Source organism: Ailuropoda melanoleuca, chromosome 3 (assembly GCF_002007445.2).
Source record: "Ailuropoda melanoleuca isolate Jingjing chromosome 3, ASM200744v2, whole genome shotgun sequence".
NCBI lineage: Eukaryota > Metazoa > Chordata > Mammalia > Carnivora > Ursidae > Ailuropoda > Ailuropoda melanoleuca.
In genome coordinates, this window is record NC_048220.1 from 139,440,272 (window position 1) to 139,464,685 (window position 24,414).

The 24,414-nt window shown below is 38.8% G+C and overlaps 1 protein-coding gene across 2 annotated transcripts in view; it reads right to left on the bottom strand.

Annotated features, from left to right (window-relative positions):
- Positions 1 to 24,414, bottom strand: part of MARCHF6 (membrane associated ring-CH-type finger 6) — a 79,545-nt gene that overhangs the window by 11,370 nt on the left and 43,761 nt on the right. Inside the window, exons 11-22 of one of the 2 annotated variants that reach the window (XM_034657087.1) lie at positions 22,557 to 22,615; positions 21,291 to 21,371; positions 20,760 to 20,828; positions 20,605 to 20,679; positions 19,162 to 19,296; positions 17,237 to 17,356; positions 16,375 to 16,475; positions 12,852 to 12,989; positions 11,620 to 11,824; positions 9,416 to 9,485; positions 6,694 to 6,890; positions 4,899 to 5,033 (exon numbers count right to left, since the gene is read on the bottom strand). In XM_034657087.1, coding sequence (XP_034512978.1) covers positions 4,899 to 5,033; positions 6,694 to 6,890; positions 9,416 to 9,485; positions 11,620 to 11,824; positions 12,852 to 12,989; positions 16,375 to 16,475; positions 17,237 to 17,356; positions 19,162 to 19,296; positions 20,605 to 20,679; positions 20,760 to 20,828; positions 21,291 to 21,371; positions 22,557 to 22,615 — 1,385 coding nt within the window. The remainder of the gene's footprint in view (positions 1 to 4,898; positions 5,034 to 6,693; positions 6,891 to 9,415; positions 9,486 to 11,619; positions 11,825 to 12,851; positions 12,990 to 16,374; positions 16,476 to 17,236; positions 17,357 to 19,161; positions 19,297 to 20,604; positions 20,680 to 20,759; positions 20,829 to 21,290; positions 21,372 to 22,556; positions 22,616 to 24,414) is intronic. The other variant, XM_034657088.1, reaches the window with a different exon arrangement.

The window sequence follows — 24,414 nt, forward strand, 5'->3', positions numbered from 1 at the left end:
TTTTTAAATTTTATTTATTTTTGTAAAGATTTTATTTATTTGACAGAGAGAGAGCCACAAGTACGGGAAGTAGCAGGCAGAGGGAGAGGGAGAAGCAGGCTCCCTGCTCAATATGGGGTTCAGTCCCAGGACCCTGGGATCATGACCTGAGCAGCTGCTTAACAACTGAGACACCAGGCACCCCTTAATGTATTTTTTTAAAAGGTAACATGTAACACTTAGATCCATTCTTACATAAAACCAAAACCTTTTGTAGAGAAAGCTGGAGTCCTCACCAGCCCAAATCCTGATTCCTCCCCACCAATGACCACTGCTAACACTGGTATGTACCCTCCACATTTTTTCCCCTATGCATTTATCTATATCTACACATATACATCCCATAGAAAAGATGTGGTATCATTTTTATACGGATTTTGCTCATACTGTTTTCCTCTTTTTTGTCCACCGTCTTGGGCTAATGTTCTGATTCACTGATTAGGCTGGTCAGTATTGTGAGCATCTTCTTCAAATGGGCTCAAAGGTTGATGCATGCTCTGAATTCTCGCACATCCTAAAAATGGCTCTTCACTCTGACAGACGAATGGCTAATGACATTTTGCCTGGGTAGAGGAAGCTTGGTTTTTGTCCCTTTTCTCTCAGCGGTCTGTGGATGCTCTTCTGCTATATGGCTTGGGGTGCTACAGAAAGTCCATTACCAGTACGATTTTCTTTTTTGAAGTTTGATTTCTCTTTACTTTTAGAATTCAGAAATCTTACCAAAATATGCTCAAATATGTGTTTTTCTCACCAGTCTCATCTCAATGTCCACTTCACCAAATCTGATGAGCCCTTTACCTACAGAATCAGGACTTTCTTCAGTTAATTTTTTTCTATTTCATTCCATGCTGCCTCACTTCTGCACTCTGGAGCTCTTACTAGGGCATGCTAAATCCCCTGGATATATTCTCCAAAGCCCTTACCTTTCTCTTCAACTTCCTACTCATTCAGTTTTGCTCTGGGCTTGGCAGTGGTCTTCCAGGAGCCCAATCTGAACTTCAATGGTGACTACCCACATTTTTTTTTTAAAGATTTGATTTGATCTATCTATCTATCTGACAGAGAGAGAGAGAGAGGGAACACAAGCAGGGGGAGTGGGAGAGGAAGAAGCAGGCTCCCAGCAGAGCAGGGAGCCCGATACGGGGCTCGATCCCAGGACCCTGGGATCACGCCCCGGCCGAAGGCAGATGCTTAACGACTGAGCCACCCAGGCGCCCCCTACCCACGTCTTTTAATTCATCTACTGAATGTCTGAGATCCCCACTATACAGCATCACAGTTTCACTTTGTTTTATTGCCATTGTGTGTGTGTACACACATACTCCCCTTGATCTGCACTGGATGCTCATGGCTCGGGGAGCAGTTCCACGTCACAGGGCATGTGTTCTGATTGCTCTGCCTGACCTTTCTTTCTGTTGTTGCTGTGCACCCTCTTAGATAAAGCACTTGGTATTTTTCTCTGCAGGTCTGATGAGGCTCAGGTCAGACTAAGTATAACCTAAAGGGCTGCAAAAGGACCTTTTAGCCCTTTAGACCTTTGGGAGAGCACGTGCCAGTCCCCTACTGAGAGCACGTGAAAGCCTCCCTGCCGCTTCTGTACTGTCCCAGGCTCCCTGGCAGGGAAGATTCGACCCACAAATTCAGCTTTCTCTTGGCCTTTGGGAGTCTAGAAGGCACCCAGGTGAGGTTCATGTTCACCTGAGGAAGTCCACAGACTGCTCAGGTTCAAGCTCTTTCAAGATCCACTGATATATCCAGTCCTTTCCCACAGGACAGAACACACAACACTAATTTCTCTGCTAGAATTCCAAAAGTCAAGTCTCCCATAAATCTATAGCTGCTTGACACAGGGAAGGCAAGTAGCTTAGAGTCAGGGATGGAGACAAAGCAAACTGTTCTTTCAAATGTTAGAGTTTTATCCAGAATTTTAAGGATACCATGCTTCATATATCCATCTACGACTTGTATTTTTTTCCCACTTAAAAACGTGTCTGAGAGCTATCTGTAGCAAAACATACAGCTCTACTTTACTCTTTTTAACTGCGGCACTAAGTGCCAAAGTAAAAATATATCACATTTCTTTAGTCATTCTCTGCTGATGGACATCTGGGTTGCTTTTAATTTTGACATTATAAAAAATGACACAGTGGAAACAGCCTTGGTTGTGCTTCCTGCACACATGTAAATGTTTCTTTGCAGCAGATCTGGAAAAGTGAAACTGCTAGGTCATAATATATAAATATTCTTAAAACTGGATAGTTTCCAGTTACTCTGCAAAATGACAATGTTGGGTACGGTCAAGACCACCAAGGACACACATGTAACCGTGCAAGCTGCATTTACTACTCACTGCACTGAGGAAGAACACAGTATGGGGAAGTTGGGGTGCTCAGTAAGAATGTTAGAAAAGCTTATTATAGTATTTCAGTTTGTTTGAAGAGATATGAGAGAATTTAAGGAAGCAGGCCCTTGCTCTATGTCAAATCCTTTAGAAAGCGAGGTAATCTATATTGGGTATCTTACTGAATCTTATCCAGAAGCAGGGACTGGCTGAGGCTAAAATTGTAGGTGGTAATGAAGCAGCAGCCAGCAATGTCAGCTGGGAATGGGGATTGTTTTCTCACTTTTGTGGTCTGACAATGCTCATGCTTCGCTTGTGTTGAGACATGATTATGAAAGGGACTTGCTTTTGTCTGGCTCCATCATGGTCAAAGAGTGGTCTTCTGTGATGCTGATGTTCTGTGCAATTATTTCTGCCAGACAGGAGAACACCAAGGCCTACCTGATGATGCCAGGCCAGCTCCTGGATATCAGGGGCTACCTGCTCTTTTTCAGTGCTGCACACTGCGTATCATCAAGATGCAAACACTTCCTATTTGCTGCACTGGCAGTGATCACTGGCTTAAGGCAGCATCTGTCCTACTTCCAGAGTAAAGTTGTGTGTTTTCCTTTGGGATATCAAGTGATCTGTAAGATGACATTCTGCCACCATTCAAATAACTACTTCTGCATTGTAGTGCTGTTGAAACATGCCTACAAACTTTTCTCCAATCAAGTGGCTGGAGTCTATAGCCCCTTCCCTTCAATCTGGGCTAACCATTGTGCCTTGCTTGTATCCAATAGAATGTAGTGAAAAGCAATACTGTGGGAATTCTGAAATGAGGTCATAAAAGGTGGCACAGCTCCTACCTTGTTTGCTGGAACACTCATTTCTCTCAAGTGCAGTGTAAGAAGCAGCCCAACTCCCTTGATGCAACCAAGCTGTGAGGAAGCCCAGGTACATCCAGGAGCTCCACCTGACTGCCCAGCTGGAGTGAAGCCGACAACCAATGTCAACCCTCACAGGTGAGTGATGACGCTTCCAAAGGATTCCTGCCACAGCTCTCAAATCACACTTGGCTACTGAGTCTTCCCAGCTGAGGCCCCATCTAACATGCAGCAGAGACAAATCAATATGGCCTGTTTTAATTTCTAGCCCGCAGACTCTCTGGACACAGTAAACGATTGTTTTAAGCCACACAGTTGTGACATAACTTGCTAGGCAGCAATAGTAACTGAAGACCCATCGGCTTTCACCTGTTGGGTTCCTATCCACTGACAATCCTTACTGGAATTATTTATTTTGTTAACTATTGCAAAATAGTGGTTTTCTAAATCTGTTAATGCCTTTATTAGGTAAGAAATAGCTTTCCTTCAATCCCTGATACTACCTGACTATACTGCGACACAACTCTTACACAAAGACATCACATGTGCTTAATTATTTCCCTTTATTTCTCACTTTCCTCTCCAAGTCTGATCCAGAGCACACTGGATTTGAGGTAGTTCCAAACGTATGTCTCACTGCGTGGTCTGCCCCCTCCCTCCTTCCTGGACTATCGTCTTCCTTTCTTACCCACTCCTCTGTACTCTACTAGGTTGGCCTAGACAATGTCTCCTACAGAAAACCAAATCCCAACTCCCAAAACCAGGATAAATGCTCTCCCACATGATGCCGCAGCAACCTGTGCTTGCCCCAGTCACAGAGCAGCCCACTCGTTACCTGTCTGGCTGGCCCACCAGCCTGTAAGGTGCACAAGAAGTTCCTGCACTGGCCTCATTTCCATCTGAGTTACACAATACAGGGTTTTAGCACACATTAAAGCACTAACATAATATGTGCTGTTCAATGAAGTTTGTGGAGGCCCATCTGGAAAGTAGAGGAAGCGAAATACAGCCCACATAATTTTCATTTCCAGTAAATCCACCGTCATATACAAGAGGAAACAGAAACAAGGCTGAAAAGCCTCTGAATGACTGAAGTCAGTGCCTAGCTCTTTCCCCTAGGATCTCTTAAGAACTTGAAGTCTATGATGCTAATACCAGGCTCTAAATACTACAGAAAAGTAGTGTTTTTCTTCCCAACCAGCTTTAAAATCTTTGTTGTGACCTATAAGGTTCCGTCAGAATGCTCTTTTTAATAAGCCTGTGACTTTGTGGGAAAACATGCTGTAATTATTTTAAAAAATGTAAGTTACTGCTTAAAGTCTCAAACCTAGAAGAAGATATCTCACCTTAACTAAAAAGTGGAAAGATCAATGCACGTTAGTTTGTATCTTTAAATATCAGGTGAAGCCTAAATGAAGAGTGACATTTTAACCTATAAAGACCCTATAAAGGAATTATATGACCTGCATATTTTGAAGGTAATGGATTAAAATGCATTATTTTATCGATTTTATAAGGGTTCCTACAATAGAAAAAATTAAGGAGTCTTTCTAAACAAACTGCCTATAATCACTTTAAAAAAAAAAAAAAAAATCAAGGGTTTTTCTGATTCCAAGTCCACAAAGAAAAATGAGGAAATGTCATGCACTTACCTGCCATGGGTAAAAAAGAGGAGTCTGATCCAAGGGAACCCTCAGGGGAGCAACAATAACCAGCTCAAACAGGAGCCCCAGCAGGAGTGGGACAACTCCCGCCAGCAGCACAGCAACTATCAAAGTCTTCATGATCTATTAGGAAACAAGGCCATGTCACCAGAGTGTCTTTCTGATATTTAGCTAAACTCTCTATTCCATTTGGAAATTTATTTTTCTTCTTTAACCTGATGCCGAACAAATATTACCTCACATACATTTTATGTTACACCATTAAATGAAATATGAATGTGTATATGCAAGCCCAAGCTATAATGAAAGCATGAAATTATTATGCATTTTTGTTATAAAATTCTAAAAATTTCATTTTATTACACAAATTAACCAGGTGGCTGTGCGGTTTTTCTCAGTCTCATTCTCAGGAGTAGCCTTTTGTCTGTCTAAAAAAAGCTGATTATCAAAGCTCCTATTCCAATGGTGGCCAACTCACAGGCTGACCTGTGACCCCTGAGGTGGACTGGTATATAAAAAGGGCTCTGCATAACCCCAGTGAAAGTAATTAATCAATCTGATCAAATTGGCTCCCTCCAGAACCCTCTATGGCCCAACAGAACTCACTATGTTGACAGAAATGTCGTATTATCTGTGTTGTCAATATGGTAGTCATTAGCCACATGGCTAGAGCCACAGATTTAGAATTTGAACAAAGCAACAGAGAATGAAAATAAAGTCAACACAAAGCAAAAAAAAAAGAGAGACTATGAAAGTGTCACTACAGAATCCTGACGAAGAGTCTTCAGAGTGGCTCTGATGTCTGAGGACCTCCCTCCTTCTTAAGGCAGCCTCAATGAGAACGTCTGTTTCAACGAGACTAATATGATGTGGGTGAAGACGCAGTACTCGCTTTTTTAAATGGCATACTGAAGATAAAGATGAATATCAAATGAAAACTGGTTATTAGCTGGTTTCTGTATTTTAAATATAGTTACATGTCTCATTATCTTGTGGGATTAAATAGCAACTGAAGCCTTCTGTTCACAATATACAATAAATATCATGTTTTTCTTTCAACACTATTAACCTTTCAGTGAAATGAAAATCTAAATTCAGATACAAAACTAGGATTATACAAAGGAAGAGGTATAAGTAGTGACCTAAACCTATTTATCAGTCATAGCCAACATCACAATCAATCAATAAATCACCACACCTGTACAATCATCTTACACTGACATTTTTCCCCATCTTTGTGCAACTAAGTACTTTACTGAGTAATAATTTCCATTACTTACTTCACTTTCACATTAGCCAAGGCATTCTTGAATTAGCAATAGAATGTGTAATTAAAGGAATCCCATTTATATGAAAAACATATAAGACTTAATCCTGAAGTCAAGATTTTACATATTCAAATAGATCAAAAAATCAAATTTTAGAAAAAATATCTTAAAGGAAGTTTCCACTTAAACAAACTTATTTTAAATTCTACAGAATATCTTATTCCTTAAAAATTTCCAAAACAACTTTTCTAATTACATTACTTAAGGGCCTAACTGGATCACTTAATAGCATGGTTTTCTTTTGACCCCTGAATACATCTGACTGTGGTTCTCAGAATGAACCAGAAAGCTACTACTGTCTTAAATGAATACTCCTTCTAATTCAAAAAATCAGTTCTCTTGACACTATCAGCATAATGAAGAAACAAGTGAGAAGATTGAAAAAAACAACTAAAAAAAAAAAAAAATCCACTACTCCTGTCCTGCGAGATCAGTTCTTTATTAGAAAAACCTACCATGAGGGACCACTCTTTAACCTTCTGGAAGATCACTCTGCGTCCCTGTGGCATCCATGCCACCAGCACCGTCACTGCCCTTATGGTCAGCCAGCAAACATAGAGACCACAAGCAGCTGTGTAGAGCTCATGAATTTTGGCAGTCCCCGTCCAAAATGACATTAACCAACGGCCAGCAAATACTGAAAACAGAAAGGCTGATAAATGAGATATGTGGCTATCTATGTAAAAAGAACTATTTAGCCTGGTGTTGTTCTGTTAGTATTTTTAATTATTTCAATCATTTTAAGTGATAAGTAAAAAGACATCACATTTGGATATAACAATCTCTTCATTAAAAACAACAAAAACCCCCACAAACTCTAAAGAATGCGATTATTTGATTAAGACACAACCAAAGCACAGGAAGTCAAGTGGGGACAAGATCTCCTGTGATATCTACCCTGACAGGCCATGCCAATTAATTGTTCTTTCAGAAATAAAAAAGATTGAGGAGGTTATTCTTGTTTTTATCACCAAATAAAATTATTATACACATAATATAACAAAAGTGGGGAATTTATTATACCATTACAAATAATTGAGATTAACTTTCAATTGACTCATTCATCAAGACAGAAAACTAAGCTTATTGTAATAAGAAGTGGGCATAATATTTTAAAGCACAATAAAGGTATTAATTTTCTTAGAAAAAAAAATCCAAATATGCCAAAACTTAAACAGATTTGAGAAGTGTCTAAAGAACTGCCTCAGATAAAGAGTTAATAAAAATAAATTCTACACTATACCAATAAAAATCTACCTCAGGCAAGATCATTTATAAAGTAACTTTCTTCACATGGTTACTCCTCAATAAGGCTAGAAAGAACAGCAAGGTCCAAATGTCTTGTGTATTTTTCTATGGATTGATTCCCTCTTAATACAGTACTATTTATTATTTTCAAATACCTAAAAGGAGCTAGTGGTTGTGCTGAGCATTTTCCATGTATTATAACATTAATCCTCCCCAAATCCAAGCAGCCACTATCTCCATTTTGAAGATTAAGAAACCAAAGCTCAGCAATAGAACCTTGTCCAACCAAGGTTACATGAGGGTGGGGGATGAATTTGAACTCATGCCTATGTGACAAAGCTCATGCTCTTGACTAATAAACCACACTGCACCACACCGCTTTCGATTACATTAAACCAGCTCGACAGTTAGGTCTTACAAGCCGCAATGCTGGCAATCAGACTTCTTTGCAACCTCACAAAACGGTTTGGGTGTGAAGATAAGTTATTTTTAAAGACAAATACACATAAATGTTACGTGAAATAAACACATGGATAGACAGACAGATACAATTTCACATACTTCTAATCAAGTGTTTTTGAGAGGAAAGGGTTAAGGTTTTCATTTGTAGTAAATTACCATCAGAAAGTAATCTATGGGGGGAAAGAGCCTCCTTGCCACCTTAAATGCATACTAGGACACCAAGCATTTCTACGATTAAACATGATTGTGTTCTTCCCATTAGATGGTAGGACTGGGTTTACAGGGAAATATTCAGTTAACAATATTCAATGACATTGGAAGTACTTTTACTGCCAAATTCAGGTACTAAACTACATTTCCTTCTTTTAAGTTTTTATTAATATTTCTGATAAAAACATGAAAATGGAACATAAAAACCACAAATGTAAAACAGTCCAAAATTCAAAAACTAACTTTTCTCAGCAATGTTTACTACGCTGCACCCAACTGTTAATCACACTTTGTCACTTTAAGAGCTGTGATTATGAGGAGTGAGCTCTTAGCACAGTTCTAAAGGTCAAAGTCATTATTCAGAAACATGTAAAAAAAAAAAATTTATTTTTACCACCACTTTAAGTTAAATCACAATTCCTGCAGATTAGAGAATATTCTCATTATTTTTAGAAACCTCACTTGAAATTATATTTCCTACTTGTTCCTTCCTGACCTTATTATCCCTCATGGAAAAGTATTTAATAAAATTCATAAAATTCTAGAGGTAGTGCTATAATCAAGATACTAACTCAATATATATTTATGCGCTTGTAAGAGATGAAGAGTATCTTCCACTTAATCATTATTTAAGCAGCTAACATGTATAAAGTATGATTTAGAATTTTCTGGCTTGCTGTATACACTAACTGGAAGGGTAGGGGCAGCAAGCTGTTCCTGAGATTTTGTCACTGGCTTTGGACTCAACCCCATTTACCGCTGACCTTTGCAGAACATGACAAACTATTATATTCATCCACAGTGTCTTACTCATTAGATAAGGAAATGGTGTCTAGCTGAAATTTTAACATTAGGATTTGTGAATACCAGATGATAAAAGGAAACAGTCTGGCTTCATAAAGTGTCTAGTAACACCATACAGTGGACTGAAAAGATACAATGAGGGCAAACATAATTAGCATCAAAAGACTGGCTTGAAAAAATGATTTAAACCACACAGGTAACTTTTTGAAAACCCATACTATAAAGAGACTCTCTAAGAAAATTGAGTGACCACACACAATTTACTTCTAAAAATGAATCAGGAATTTTATCTTGATTTTGTTCTCCCCTCTGCTCCAATACAAATTACTCCAAGAAGAGGAAGAGCCCTAAAAAGATCAATATCCCATATTCAATGAAAAATAAGGGGCAAACTATTTCAAGTTTGTACTTGATGAAAGATACAAAGCATCTTCTCACACCATTAGCTCATACCTGGTAGAGTAAGGCAGATGAGGCTGGCAATCAGTAAGGTTATACACATGAAGACAATCAACAAAAAAATCTGCAAGGCAAAACATAAGACTGCATAAATGATTTGTATGTGCTCAACGTATTTCATGACACCCCTCAAAGAATCAGCACAATTCTCCCAGTAAAAAGAAACTGCCTGTGTTTCCAGGTTTCCTTCCATTTCACATAAAAAGAAATTTTTATTTTAGGTAAAATTACCTATAATTTCAGCCAAAAGAAAATAAGTGTCTATTTTCATATAATCAGATATATCAGCATGTAACACATAAATATATTTTCTAATCAGAGAGCATAAAAATAAATTAAAATCGGGGCGCCTGGGTGGCAGAGCGGTTAAGCGTCTGCCTTCGGCTCAGGGTGTGATCCCGGCGTTATGGGATCGAGCCCCACGTCAGGCTCCTCTGCNTTTTTTTAAAAAAAAAAAAAAAATTTAAAAAAAAAAAAAAAAAAAAAAGCAAAATCCCTTTAAAAAAAATAATAAATAAATTAAAATCAGCTTAAATTTCCCATTAAAACTAAAAACATTCACTTTTTAATTAAATTCTCAAAAACAAGTTTTTATAAAAGGAAAGCTTACTAACAGTGCTGTCCAATTAGAACTTGCTGGGATGATGGAAACTGCATCCTATAAAATTCTAAAAATTTCATTTATTACACAAATTAACCAGGTGGCTGTGCTGTTTTTCTCAATCTCATTCTCAGGAGTAGGCTTTTGTTTGTCCAAAAAAAGCTACTGATTATTGAAGCTCGTATTCCAATGGTGGCCAACTCATAGGCTGACCTATAACACAGCAGCCACTGGCACAAGTGGCCCCTGAGCACCTGACTTGGCATCAGTATGAACGAGTAATGAAATTTTACACTGTGTTTACTACTCTGTGTGTAATCCTACCAGAAAAGTACTTTTACGGCTTTAGTGAGGCATAACTGACAAAATTATAATATATTTAAAGTGTACAATGGGATTTGTTATATGCACACATTGTAAGGGGATTCCCACCATTAAAGTAATTAGCACATCATCATACCACATCCTTACAAACTGTATTCACTTTAATTAAGTTTAAATGTAAATAGCCACGTGTAGGTGGTGGTTCCTGTGCTGAGAAGTGCAGATAAAAAGGGAACACACTAAGAGGAAAGCAGCTGCCCTGGGCAGGAAAGGAGCAACTGTTGCTTGCCTTCTACCTCCCCTGCCCAGAAGTCAGAGCTCTAGCGGAAAGACTGAAAAGGACCTACAATCACACTCTAAGAGGAGCCTTTAAGGCTGTCAGCTTTCGATGCTTGAGAAACCTACCAATTCTCTCTGATCTGGGCCAGAAAGTTCCTTTTGCCCATCTAAGAGCCTCATCTTTCAGTACTCCTCCCATCTCCCACGCTCACCTGCATAGGCCCCACCCTCTAGATACACTTAATTCCCTGCAGTTCCAAACTTACCACATCTAACCTGCCTCTTGGTCTGGCACATGCCTGGAGTGCCCTTCCATTTTTCCATTTTGTTCTCTGCCTGGCCTAACTTTAGAGACTTAAAAGCATCACCTCCTCCACAAAGATTCCTGAATGCCTTCCGGAAAAGCGTTCTGTGAAGCAAGGAGTGACCAACTGTGCTACCATACAGCAAGTGAGGTAAGCACCAAGACCTGACAATCAGATTTAACAACACAAAAGCCACAGCCGTGACCCTTGTCCAGAACAGTTTTCGTGGAGTTTGCGGGAAAAGCTGCGCTGGGACAGGCACTTCCTTAACCAGTCTGGTCTTCAGTTTCATCAGATGTAAACATGAGATTACTACTCCCTTGCAGTACTGCGATGGACAGTAAATGGGGAAAAACATTAACGTGCCCATTCTAGTTCCTGACACATACCTGAAATAGATCAATGCTGTTAATTTCTTATTTTCACTATGGTCTTTAACAATGCTTCCTTCAAACAGCAGGGCGCAAAAGCACACAGAATCCCAACACTATGACCCATCTCTAAAATCTGATAAACTTATCTGATATTTACATATATTACGCTGCTAATGAGAAGACTAGGGGTTCTTGTCAGGAGACTAAGATATGTCTATACAGAGGACTACATACTAATAGCACTAATAACAGCACCAAATTTCTCAAAAGAAATTTGAAAGAACTTGACTCCTGCTCAAGTCTTATCGTACCTACCCTGAGTGGAAAATTTAAAGGCCGACGATAAGGCTGAAAGCCAACAGGCCCTCCCTGCTGGAGTATGGCTTGGTGGGCTGCGTGCAGGCCTTCCCCCACCACAGGAATAGCGTTGTTATTTCGAGCATGCTGATTATTGTTAACTTGTTGATTTGCACTGTTCTCGTTTTCTTCCTGGTCTCCCAATAAATAGGAATGAAGATCCCTGTGTAGAAATTACATTCTCACTTCAGATCAGAATAAAACAGCAGACATGAGACTCCCTTTCTTATTATTCCTTAAGGTAGAAAATGTGCAAGTAGAATCTGTACACAGCAATATTAAATACCTCATTCTGGTTTAAATGTTGGTACCTGCTTTAAAGTAAACCTTTCCAAATTTAATGTTAATGTCCACAACACGCCACAAATTCAGCTCAGCTACTGTGTGTGCTGTGGTGTGGAGCTCAACTAAAACCTCCAGACCACACGTCAGTCATGGCCAACATGCAAGGGCAGAGCAGGCAGCTTGGGGCAGGAAGAGATGGGCACCTGCTCAACCCAACACAACCAAATGCAGATTTCATAGGAAGGTCTCTGCAGAATGCCACATATTTTCTGAAAGAAACATTTAAATTACAAAGATTCAACTTTAAAATAAGTATATAATATGGAAAGCTTGAAAAAAAAAATAAAGGCAACATGTTCACTAAATGCCCCAGAAACCACTTGCCAGGATAGGACTTCCAAAATAATCAGGGTTGGGGCACCTGCGTGGCTCAGTCAGTTAAGCATCTGCCTTCAGCTCAGGTCATGATCCTGGAGTCCTGGGATTAAGCCTTGCTTTGGAGTCCCTGCTCGGTGGGGAGTTTGCTTCTCCCTCTCCTTCTGCCTCTCCCCCCAGCTCACGCTCTCACTCTCTCTTTCAAATAAAATCTTTAAATAAAATAAAATAAAATCAGGATTTAAGTTGGTTTGCTTTTAATGCACTGAAAAAAATGTTTACTGATACCCTGTATAATGAAATCAAAGAAACTGGGCCAGCAGTAAACCTCTGTAAGAGGGTAAAAACATGCATACGTTCTCCATAAAAAACGGACAATAATTAGAAAAATAGGAAAACTTAAGAATTAATTAAAAGAAGTATTATATACAACTTGCAGTTACCACTAAATGGTCTCTTCTTAAAACTACTATTTCCTGAGTGGGGCCTGGAACATACCCTGTCAGAAGGGTTATCACCTGCCTACTTACAGCAAGTATCCAGCGGTAACGGTCCAAGCTCGCACAAGCCCCTTCAGCCACTGCCGAGTGTGTCCCTGTTCAAGGAGCGCTGGCAAGACCACCTGAAGCAGAAGCAGCTCAAGGGACAGTTCACTCACTGGAGCGTCACTAGGACAATTACAAACAGCTGTAATTTACAGTGTGAGTCTATTCTCCATCATAACTATAGCAATGCTAAACATCTGATGGGATGACAGTAAAACTCCCTGAAGAGTCTTAGGAACTCACCCTCATTATCACCTCTCCCCCATTCTCCCTTGAAGCCAGCAAGGCTTCCCCACCGACTCCTCCAAAACTGTTCCCCACAAGGGTCACCAATGACCTTGGTATTGTTAAATCTGATGATCAGTCTTGGTGCTCACCTCAACTGCTGTATAGTAGCATGTTACACAACTGCTCATTCCCTGTTCCTCAAAACACTTTCTCACTGGATGCCTTTCTAGATCTGTTAGTTGCCCTTCAGCTTCCTAGGCTGGAGACAATGGAGGGTCCCCAGCTCTGGTTCTATGCAAGCTCTCAGAGTCTATGCGGGCTCTCTGGATACGTGCAAACTCATGTGGTTTAAAATACCATGTTTCTGTAAGTTTCTAGGTACCATCAGATATCTTCCCTAACTCCTAACTTTATATCCAAAGTGCCAATTCAATGTCTCCTACAGACATGAGACACCTTAAATTGATCATTATCCTTTTAATCCTGCTCCCCCACGGCCTTCTTCACCTCGGCAAATGGCAACTCCATCCTTCCAGATGCTCAGGACAGAAATTTGGATCCTTGACTGTCTTTTTTTCACTCCACACTCAAACAGCCAGCATTCTGTTGAGTGGACCCTAAGAATACCCTAAATCTCACTTCTCGTGACCTCCACTCCTACTTCCTTCACCTCAGCTACCCTCATCTCTCACCAGGATCACTGCACTATCCTCCCAGCTGGCTTCCTGCTCCTGCCCTGGCCACCCTGACCCAGTCTCTTCACATCACAGCAGCCACAGCTGACACTTGTTAACCTGTATCAGATCACTCTTCTGTTCCGACCTTTCTAAGAACTCCCCAAATCACTCAAGCTAAAGCCAAAGTGCTAACGGTGGCTTATGAGCCTCTTTAGGATCTGATTTTCCATGACCTTTCTGACCTCATAGCCAACTACCATGCTTTCTTCCTTCTACTCCAGGCAAACTGGACTTCCTGCTACTCCTCAAACAGACCTCGATGTCACTGCATTTGCCGAGCACCTGCAAGGACACTCTACCTTCAGGAATCCACATGGCTCACTCCCTCATCACCTTCTTCAGGGTTTTCCTCAACTGTCCCCTGTTCAGGTCCTCATCAGTCACTTCTTCTAAATTACAACCCCATTCTGACCACTCTCTCTATTCCCTTTGTCTGCCTCATTTCCCCCCATGGTATTTATGACCCCTGATATACTCTACTACGTTTTATCTGTTTTCATGGCTGTCTCCCCCTCACTGAAATATAAGCTCCAAAAGAAAAGAATTTTCCTGATTCTGTTTTGTTCACTGTTATATACCTAGCCCACAGAAAAGTACCAGGCATATCATGGGCCCTGAATTGTTCTTAATAGAAGAATGGAGTAAACCACTATGTAGTCCAAAACCTTTGCTAAACTTCTAGGTATAACTGACTACCAAAATGGATCTATCCTAACAATATTTAAAGCCAAACCCTGTGCTTCCAGGTTCCATGACCAGACCCAAATACATAAGGAGGGAGTGACGATTTACTTCAGTTAGGGAAAAACTCAAGAGAATAAAACCTTAATTTGGACTATGAAGAAAGATAATAAAACCTTGCCAGGCAAACATGGAGAAGAAGGTTATTTCAAAGAGAAAGAGCAAAACAAGGAATAGCTAAGTATTTTAGGGAGACTTAATGGAGGGCAACATGGCTGGAGAGCAGAATTCGAGACAGACCATGCTGGGATAGGACGCTGGAAAGTCAATGTGAGATTATGCTAAGCCTTGCATATCTTTCTAAATGACCCAGATATTATCACATAGATTATGGAGAAAGAGGCAGGGTGTTATGGATGGGTTATAAATGGAGAAGAGCAAGGCCTGAACTAAGGAAGTAAGTGGTAAATCAAGTTGGATTAGATAAGAGATCTTTAAAAATGAGACTTGGGGTGCCTGAGTGGCTCAGCTGGGTAAGTGTCTGACTTTTTACTTCAGCTCAGGTCCTGGGAGCAAGCCTGTGTGGGACCCTGTGCTCAGCAGGGAGTGTGCTTGAGGATTCTCTCTCCCCCTTCTCCCTCTGTCTCTTCCCCCACTAGCATGTTCTCTCTCTCTAAAATAAAATAAAATTTAAAAACGAGACTTAAAAGATTTTTTAAACTAATTAAAAATAAAATCTGAGGAAGAAGTTGGGGTGCCTGGATGGCTCAATCGGTTAAGCACCTGCCTTCGGCTCAGGTCATGATCCCAGGGTCCTAGGATGAAGCCCCACATCAGGCTCCCTGCTTAGCAGGGAGTCTGCTTCTCCCTCTCCCTCTGCCACTCCCCCTGCTTGTGCTCTCTGTGTCAAATAAATAAAATCTTAAAAAGAAGAAAGAAAGAAAAGAAAAGAAAAGAAAAGAAAAGAAAAGAAAAGAAAAGAAAAGAAAAGAAAAGAAAAGAAGAAAAAAGAAAAGAGAAAAGAAAAGAAAAAAAGAAAGAAAGGAAAGAAAGAAAGAGAAAAAGAAAGAAAGAAAGAGAAAGAAAGAAAAAGAAAGAAAGAAAGAAAGAAAGAAAGAAAGAAAGAAAGAAAGAAAGGAAGGAAGGAAGGAAGGAAGGAAGAAAAAAAGAAATCTGAGTAAGAAATCCAATTTCCCAGCAGATTTCTGTTTGGGTAACTGAAAGGATAATGCAAGTCTCTAAAAAAAGGAATACAGGGGGGCCCCTGGGTGGCATAGCGGTTAGGTGTCTGCCTTCGGCTCAGGGCGTGATCCCGGCGTTATGGGATCGAGCCCCACATCAGGCTCTTTTGCTATGAGCCTGCTTCTTCCTCTCCCACTCCCCTGCTTGTGTTTCCTCTCTCGCTGGCTGTCTCTATCTCTGTCGAATAAATAAAATCTAAAAAAAAAAAAAAAGGAATACAGGAGGAGTGGTAGAAAATAGGTTTCTAGGGGACTTAAGCTTTTAAATCAAAAAGATTTTACATCCATAAGCCTTATATCTTCTTTTTAATCTATAATTAAATATACAACTATGGTGTATAGGATGTGCTTTTCATATAAAGATGCTTGTGGTTAACATGCTCTCATTAAGTATGACAAACATTTCAATGCTGAAAAAAGGCACACTTCATTTGCAGAAAAATAAGTAAGTTTTCCTTTGGAAAATGTAACTGCTAAACTAATTGTTTATATAATCTGAAATGGCAAAATTCAACTATCAAATGATTTCCAGTATCTGTTAAGAAATGACTGTTTTAAATGTATGCACTCTGGATATCAACAGAGCTAAATTAGTAAAGCTTCCAAATTTTAAAAACTCACCTGTAGAGCATGACATTGTATGGAAGAAAATTAGGCAGCAAACTCTTAATTATACGTATAGGAAGCCAAAGCATCAGGAGGACAATGGAGCCAAAGACAATCTGCAGTAAGAAAAAACGCACGAATGACACCACTGTAAATCATTCGCGTGAAAGCGGACTTCTGAATATACCCAACCAATACAGAATCCAAGTCTACACCCACCCAGGGTCCAGATTGTTCTCACTCCACATACTACACTTGGGTCACTCTGTGGAAAGAATGTATTCCTACGGAGGCTGCTCCTCTCTCTCTCTAGGACACAAAGGCTCAAACAGGAGCTACAAAGGATAATCACTGCATGGCATGTGAAGAGAGAGTCAGAAACTTACAATGAAGGACCAGAACTGTCTGCAACTTAATAAATCACCTCTAAGTATTCTAAGACATGACCCATATTAGTGGCTACAAATTTTCCCAAGGGCACAATACTGCTTTTTTCAAATTTTATTTTGGAAAAAAACTATCTAGGTAATTTCTTCTTCCAGGCGGAAAAGAAGCTTCAACATACTTCTGTTAAGAGTTTAATTTAAAAGCTATTAATCAATCTCCACTACTCCAAAGCAAATTAAATGTAATTCAGAAACCCATAATTTGGCAATTATACTACTAAAGAACTAGAGGGCATTTTTGTCTTAGTAAACATTTTATTTACTTTATCAAAGTAACCACTAAAACAACTATTTGACAACGAAGTTCTACAAGCTTTGATAAACATAAATTATTCAATAAATCTACTCTACCAGTCCCTGACCCAAAAAACCCCCAAGAAAACAAAAGGGTAGCACACTTCACTTAAAAAACAATAAAAAGGTATGCTTACCACTGACAAAATAAATCTTCGGAGATGCCTATAAATGGGCAAATGGATCATTTCTTGTACTGGATTAAAATCTGGATCATTCAAATTCCTCAGAAACCATAAGACACCAGGTCGAAGCACCTGCAAATATATTTTAAATGCTTTAAATTCCAATATTTCAGACTCTGTATATGAGCTAAAATATTAACATAAAAATAAGCTCTTAAAATTTTGACTTTTTAATAAAATGGTCCCCAGAAAATCCATATGGCTTTCCTATTAAAACAAGTCCCTAAATCAGAACCTACATGAAAACTATCTTGTGTTTGATATCCTTTGATGCTTTTAATCATTTAATGAAAAAAAATTATTAAGTACAATTTGTCAAGAAATCTAAGTCTCTCAGGTGAAAAGGAAGTATTTTTTTTTAAACACTGTCACTACATTGCATCATCTGGTAAAAAAAGAATTATGTTGCAATTTACAAATGTTTTAAAAAGAAAATCTGATTCCAGTCTTACACTCCCGAGAGGAGTTATCTTGTTAATTAAGTAACCCTAAAGCTTCTTAGCATTTTCATTCTACTGTCTACATCTTTTTCCCCTTTCTCAATGGAAACCATCAACCCAAGAGACCGTGGGTGAGTCTGGCTATCAGTCCTGGGTGGTCCAAATTCACTGAGTTACCCCATATAAAGCCTCTCAACTGCCTAAACTGTATCTCTCCATCTACCAAGTGAGGGGGTATACAACCTCTGAATACAGCCCCCCAATACTAGGATTCTGTACCAACAAAACACGACCACACGGAGATGAAAAACTTCAATGTAAAAACAGTTCATCATTTAACAGTGTATTTCAGAGGTTATACATAATTACAGTTTTGAAAAGATTAAGTTAGTCTCAATCACTTCTTTCAAAGAGAGAATACAAGTTTTATCTGCAAATAGACTTTACTGAACTTAGACTATATAATTCAGGAGAACATTCTGACCCCAGCCCCCTCCTTAACTCCTCAATATCTCAAAGAATAAAGTACACCAAGAATAGCATTAAGCCTTGGTGCTTTTGTATTCCATTCACACTGGATTAGTCGGCCTCCTCTGGCAGCCCTGTACATTTTCCCTCTGTACTTCTCCATCACCTCTCTCAACGGAGTAAGCTGACTTGTGTGATGGCTGTATTCTTCCCAGAATATATAATCAAAAAGAATGGGGATCCTGTCTTTGTTTCTTACTGTTATATCAGCGCAGTGTCTGGCCCAGAGTGAACATGCAGTAATATTTGAGGAAAGAATGCACAGCAGCAAGTACACCTGGTCAAAATTACTCATTTTTATACTTCCCACTGCATCAGAAAGACTAAGCATGAGATATATACTAATCAAATACTGACCCTACTTTCACTCTCTTCAAATCAGTAAGGACTATATTCTAAAAATAGGATGAGTACAGGTACCCGTCAGGCAAGTGAACTGGAAACATAAAGGACCCTCAATGCAATTCTATACTTAAGGTACTTGATTATGTACTTTACATTTTGATCCTGCGAAACCATATCCCCTTTGGGTATTTCCAGCACTGTATTTCTTTGAATAGAGTCCAAGACAGACTCACATCACACAAAATTCCAAGAACTTCTATGAGAGGACGGTTGCAATAACTACCAAGTAAAGCAAGTACTTTCAGTTTTTCCCTCAATCTACTCATCTTTCAAACTCATAACTAATTATAGACAGAAATATTAAAACCTGTCAATTTTTGAGACAAATGACTAAAAGAGTTTAAAAAAAATAAAGCCAAACTCATCTATCAGCTGTTCCTTCTTAGACTACAATAACAGAGAAAATTAGTTAGGAAGTCGTGATGGCCTTTGAAGCACGACTTGTGGTTAAAACAGAAGTCTTTCCCATAAATTTACAGTGTGGCATTTCCCTGCAGAACTTACCTCTCTCAGCAACAGGATGAAGGAGGCAAAGTAGAACACATACACCATTCCCACTAGCCAATGAAGAAACATGGTAGTACCTGGAGCTGACTGAAAGCTCAGTTCTCGATCTTTCAGAGTAGCATCAAACATTTCCTAAATCAAAACGGAACAGGTGAGAGAGATCTGTACCACCTACATTTGCCAAATTAACATCTCCATCTCCCAGGAAGTGAATAAATCACTATGTGTGTGGGTTATGATGTTCTAGGACCATAGTTCTTCTAATGCCAGTTCATGGTGTCACAGAAATATAAATGATATAAGGCTGGATACTATTTCAAAGATGTATAACGACACTTTAAAAATTTAAATATAAAAAGCAAGACTGATGAACCAACTGGTGAATAAGAACTTTACTAATGCTACTACTGTGAAAGAACCAGTTTTGGTGGACAATAACTTCTTTCAGGGCGCCTGAGTGGCACAGTTGGTTGAGCATCTGACTTTAGGTTTTGGCTCAGATCTGATCTCAGAGTCCTGAGGTCAAGCTCTGCCTCAGGCTCCATGTTGTGCTCTGTACTTGGTGCTAAGTCTGCTTGGGTTTCTCTCTCCCTCTCCTTCTGCTCCTCCCCCCATGTGCACTCAAAAAAAAAAAAAAATCTTTAAAAAAAAAAAAAAAAAAACCTCCTTTCCATGCTTACAGGTCTGCATTCATGACAAGTATTTTTTGTTGTTGTTTTTGTTTTTTAAAGAGAGAGAGAGAGAGAGAGACAGCATGTGTACAGGAGGGAAGGACACAGGGAGAGAGAGAATCTTAAACAGTGTCTTCACGGAGTGAGAAGCCCCACATGCGGCTCCATCTCAAGACCCTGAGATCACGACCTGAGCCAAAACAAAGAGTAAGATGCTTAACCGACTGCACCACCCAGGCACCCCTCCTGACAGGTTTTAATAGTAAGGTACAGGTGAAAATGTTATCTCAGAACCAAAGGCAACTTTTCTATATATAAAATATTTTTGAAAAGTCAAAACCTGATTATCACTGATAGCAACTGAAAATTATAATCAGGACTGAGCATCTTAGTTAAAAGAAATTAAGGTTAGAGTTGAATTTATTATTATGAAGACAGTATTCTTATCAGATTGTTCTCCTTAGGTGTATAATGTCTTGGCATTACTGTAAAATTTAAAAGAGTAAAATGAGTAAGAGAATTCTTCATTGGTTATTAGAAAGGTTCCTGTCAAAATACTCCGACATCAAAAATTTGCACAAAGCCTCAGAAAAAGTCAGGTACTCAAAAAAAAATGAGGAACATTAAGACTTCACGATGATCTATTCTCATGGGAAAAAAAAAAGCAAATTATTATCATATAGAGTTCCCTTTAAAAGGAATCCATTCTAAAGACCTCCCTTTTTGATACCTTTACATTATTAGATTATATAAAGAGTAATAAACTCACCAGGGAACAGATATCCAGCCACCAGCCACAAATGAGAGGGAACACTCCAATCTCTACCACCACTAACAAAGAGACCTTAAGTAAAAACAAAAACCATCAAATACTATTCAAAAGGGGAGAAATCATTTCCAGTTTTAACTTCTAACAGGAATTACCTTAACAACGATATAGCAGACTCCCAGCAAACGACGAGACCTATGAAATTTAACAAGAGTTGCCAAGCCCTATAGCATCTAGTCAAGGAAAAATCGAGCATTTAAAGGTACAAAGAGGGGTGCCTGGGTGGCTCAGTCATTAAGCATCTGCCTTCGGCTCAGGTCATGATCCCAGTGTTCTGTGATCGAGCCCCGCGGGGAGTCTGCTTCTCCCTCTCCCACTCCCCCTGCTGGTGTTCCCTCTCCCACTGCCTCTCTCTCTGTCAAATAAATAAATAAATAAAATCTTTAATAAATAAATAAATAAAAACAAAAAAAATAAAGGTACAAAGAAAGAGGTACGTATTTAGGCAACACGTATTATTTGATAGAATTAATTTATTTCATATTTCGTCTGCCCACATCCTCACTACAAATAGCTACAAATTTTACTGAGAGGACAGAAGAAGAGAAACAGTTTTGTCCTTAACAGGAACAACTCTTTGGTATGAACAATAATAGCACCAAACATCTAAGTTCATTAAAGGATACGTGACAAATTATCAGTGTTATTGCTAAAAGTATATACCCAACTATGGTTGTGATTAGACCTTCAAAATGAGATGCTTGGACCTGGAAATAAAAATAAATAGAATTTAATTTTACCATATGGCCCACCTCCCAGTTTAACAATGTATTAAACAATCCGAGCATACTCAAAGTGAACTGTCTCAGCAACTTACAACTAAAAAACTACAAAATCCCCTTGAATGACATCTCTGAAACCAGATTCTCCCACTGTTAGCAGATCTACTCAAGCAGACAAAATACAAGTAGAGTGATTTAAATTTTACAAGAACAAAAGTTGCACTACACTAGTCTGCACTCTATTACACCCTGAGGGGGACTGCGGGCTGAGCAATGAAAGCAGCAGCACACCGTCCAAGCAGCCCACCTGCCAGGTATGTCTTAGCCACCTCACCTCCTACCCCCAGGAATGACTGTTGAAGCTTCCCTTGCTCTGCAAATCCGTTCCATTCTCAGCTTACAGAAAGTAAAATTTGGACAGTAACAAATCTTTTTAGGTTCCTGAATTTCAGACAGCAAGTGCTGATAGTTTGGAAATTCCAATTTATCAAAGCATGTATCTAAACTTTTCAAGCTCTTGTGTTCAACCAGTGAGAACTAAGAGCTGCGTAAAATACTGGAACACATCTGTTTCCTCTTTCAGAACAAATCAGAATGTGATCTTTCAGGATTCACATACGCAAACTGAACAAAACATTCCGGAAATGTCAGCTCTTCCTTAAAAGACTAGTTCTTTCTGGGGCCCCTACAAAACAGTTGCAGTTGACCATTCAAATATTTATCTACCGAAATACAAGAACAAAATGTCAAAATTAAAACAAATTCTTTAGAAAACACTGTAGCCCATCATTCCAAGACAGACCAACCCTTTTTTTAGTTGACTGATATACTACTGCTTTTCTAAATTCACTATGGGAAAGCTGGGGAAAAAGGAGAGAAGGGAGCAAGTTAATGGAATGGGTCAAAAATCAGCCTATTAGAAAACTTTCCAGTAGCATGCCTTTGACCTGCCCAACAGGAAGGAAGAGAGTGCACCATGGGATTCAGAACACATTTTCCTTAGCTAGCAACATGACCTACCATGTCTTGAGCCACTGTTAGTTTGGAAAAAAAGAAGGAGATCGTGTTGGATAACTATTCCTTTGCGTAAGGCAACACTATCATTTACTCAACAAATATCAAGTTTGGGAGCAAGTAATAAAAGTAAGTTTGTAAAAGTATTATACTCACGTGTTCTTCAAATCCCAAACCAACAAGGGAGAAATGACCAATGTGGTAAGGGCAAAATGCTAAAAGGGGGAGAAAAATTAAATGAAAACTTCAAAATTAAAACAATGAACACTCCTAGTACCAACCCACAGTAAAAGAAACCAGGGCTTTTCAGAGAAATGGAAGATTCCAGAACGGAGGCCAAAAATGCACTGCCTAGGACTTTCTCTATAACCAGAGAACAACAAAGATATCAAGGTCTAATAAGTTTATGACAAAAGGACACAGGAACCATCATGAAGAGGGTCTTACGGGCCAAGGAAAGGATATATGAGCGTCAAAGAATGACCAAAACTGATGGAAACATACCGAATGCTTTACAAATCCATGAGTTCATAATATTCAAAAAAGGGAAAGCCAAAAACGAAAAACACAAAAGGAAAAAAGACAACATAAGAAAAAATACTTTCCTCACCCCTGGAAATAGCACATCAATTGTTTATCCTGGAAACTGATAATTGGAGTAGAACTGCATACCTGTCTCGCTTCTTCTGAACAAATAGGTTCAGATTAACTAAGATGTTACTTAGGTGCTCCAGTTTAAGGGAAATATGGAGACAAAGGAGCGAGGTGGTACAGGAAGCAATCAGACAAATGTAGAACGCAAGATACTTATAGACAGCTGACCTGGTCTCTTCAGCAAATCAATGGCAAAATGTAGGAGCAGATGAGGGGTGTAAAGAGAAGAGTATTCTAGATCAAAAGGAACTTAAACTTAACAACCAAAAGTAATGTGTAGACCTTATTTGGATCCTCATTCAAACAAACCAACCAAAAAATGACACTTAAGGAGACAATCTAGGAATTTTTATATAATGGATTGTTCGGAAACACTAAATTCTGCTAATTTAGTACAATGTGATAATAAACTATGGTTAAATGAAAAATATCCTTAACATTTTCATAGTAAAAAATTATATAGTCTCTTTTCTTCAAGTCTTTCTTGTCATGTTAATAAAATTTTACTTTTTTTCTGAATAAAATTTAATTATGTTTTTCTTATGGCAAAAATGACCAAACAGCATAGATTATTAGGGAAGCAGGGAGGGGGACTGAATCATTAAGACAAAAGTCAGAGTGACTCTATAGGGATCTGGCCACCAAACCTTTTTAATCAAGTATTCCATGGGTAGAAATTTTTTTGAACAAGTATTCCCAACATATTGAAATTTATAAATCATACACACATTTTGCTATTATGTGTATTATAAAGCACAAGAAATTCTTAATGAGTAAGAAAAAACTATATGCAGAATTCTTCCTATTTTGTTGTCTCACCCAACTCTGAGGATGACTCAAATAGGCCCCTGGGAAAGGCAAATTCTCAAGTTCCAGCTCTATTTACACAGGGAAATATGTTATAACCTGAAGCACCAACTGTTAACAATTTCTATCCCATTACACAGCAACTATTAGATAAATACCCTGAAATTAAGGTAATTTTCTCAGTATCATACCCTTCTGCTAGGAGATAGCTGCATTGTAAATTTATAATTCTGCAAAGTACATGACCACAAGACTCCAAAAATGCAGGTGGAAAATCCCAACAGAGCAACCCAAGTAGGAAAGAAACAGGAGTGTGCCTAATCCCAATGACCATTCACCCTTAAGGCAAAGTATACTTCTAAAAAGAGGAAAACAACTTGGTTCATTTCAAAAGTTCCTAAGTATAATATACATAGATTTATTAAGACAATTTCTTTATATTAAAAGCTTAGGAGGTTGGGTTAGAAAAAAAAATTTACTTAGATGTGATCTGCTTTACATAAATGAGTGTTAGTTACCTTTTCTATAATTCATGTGGTTTTTTCTTTTTTTT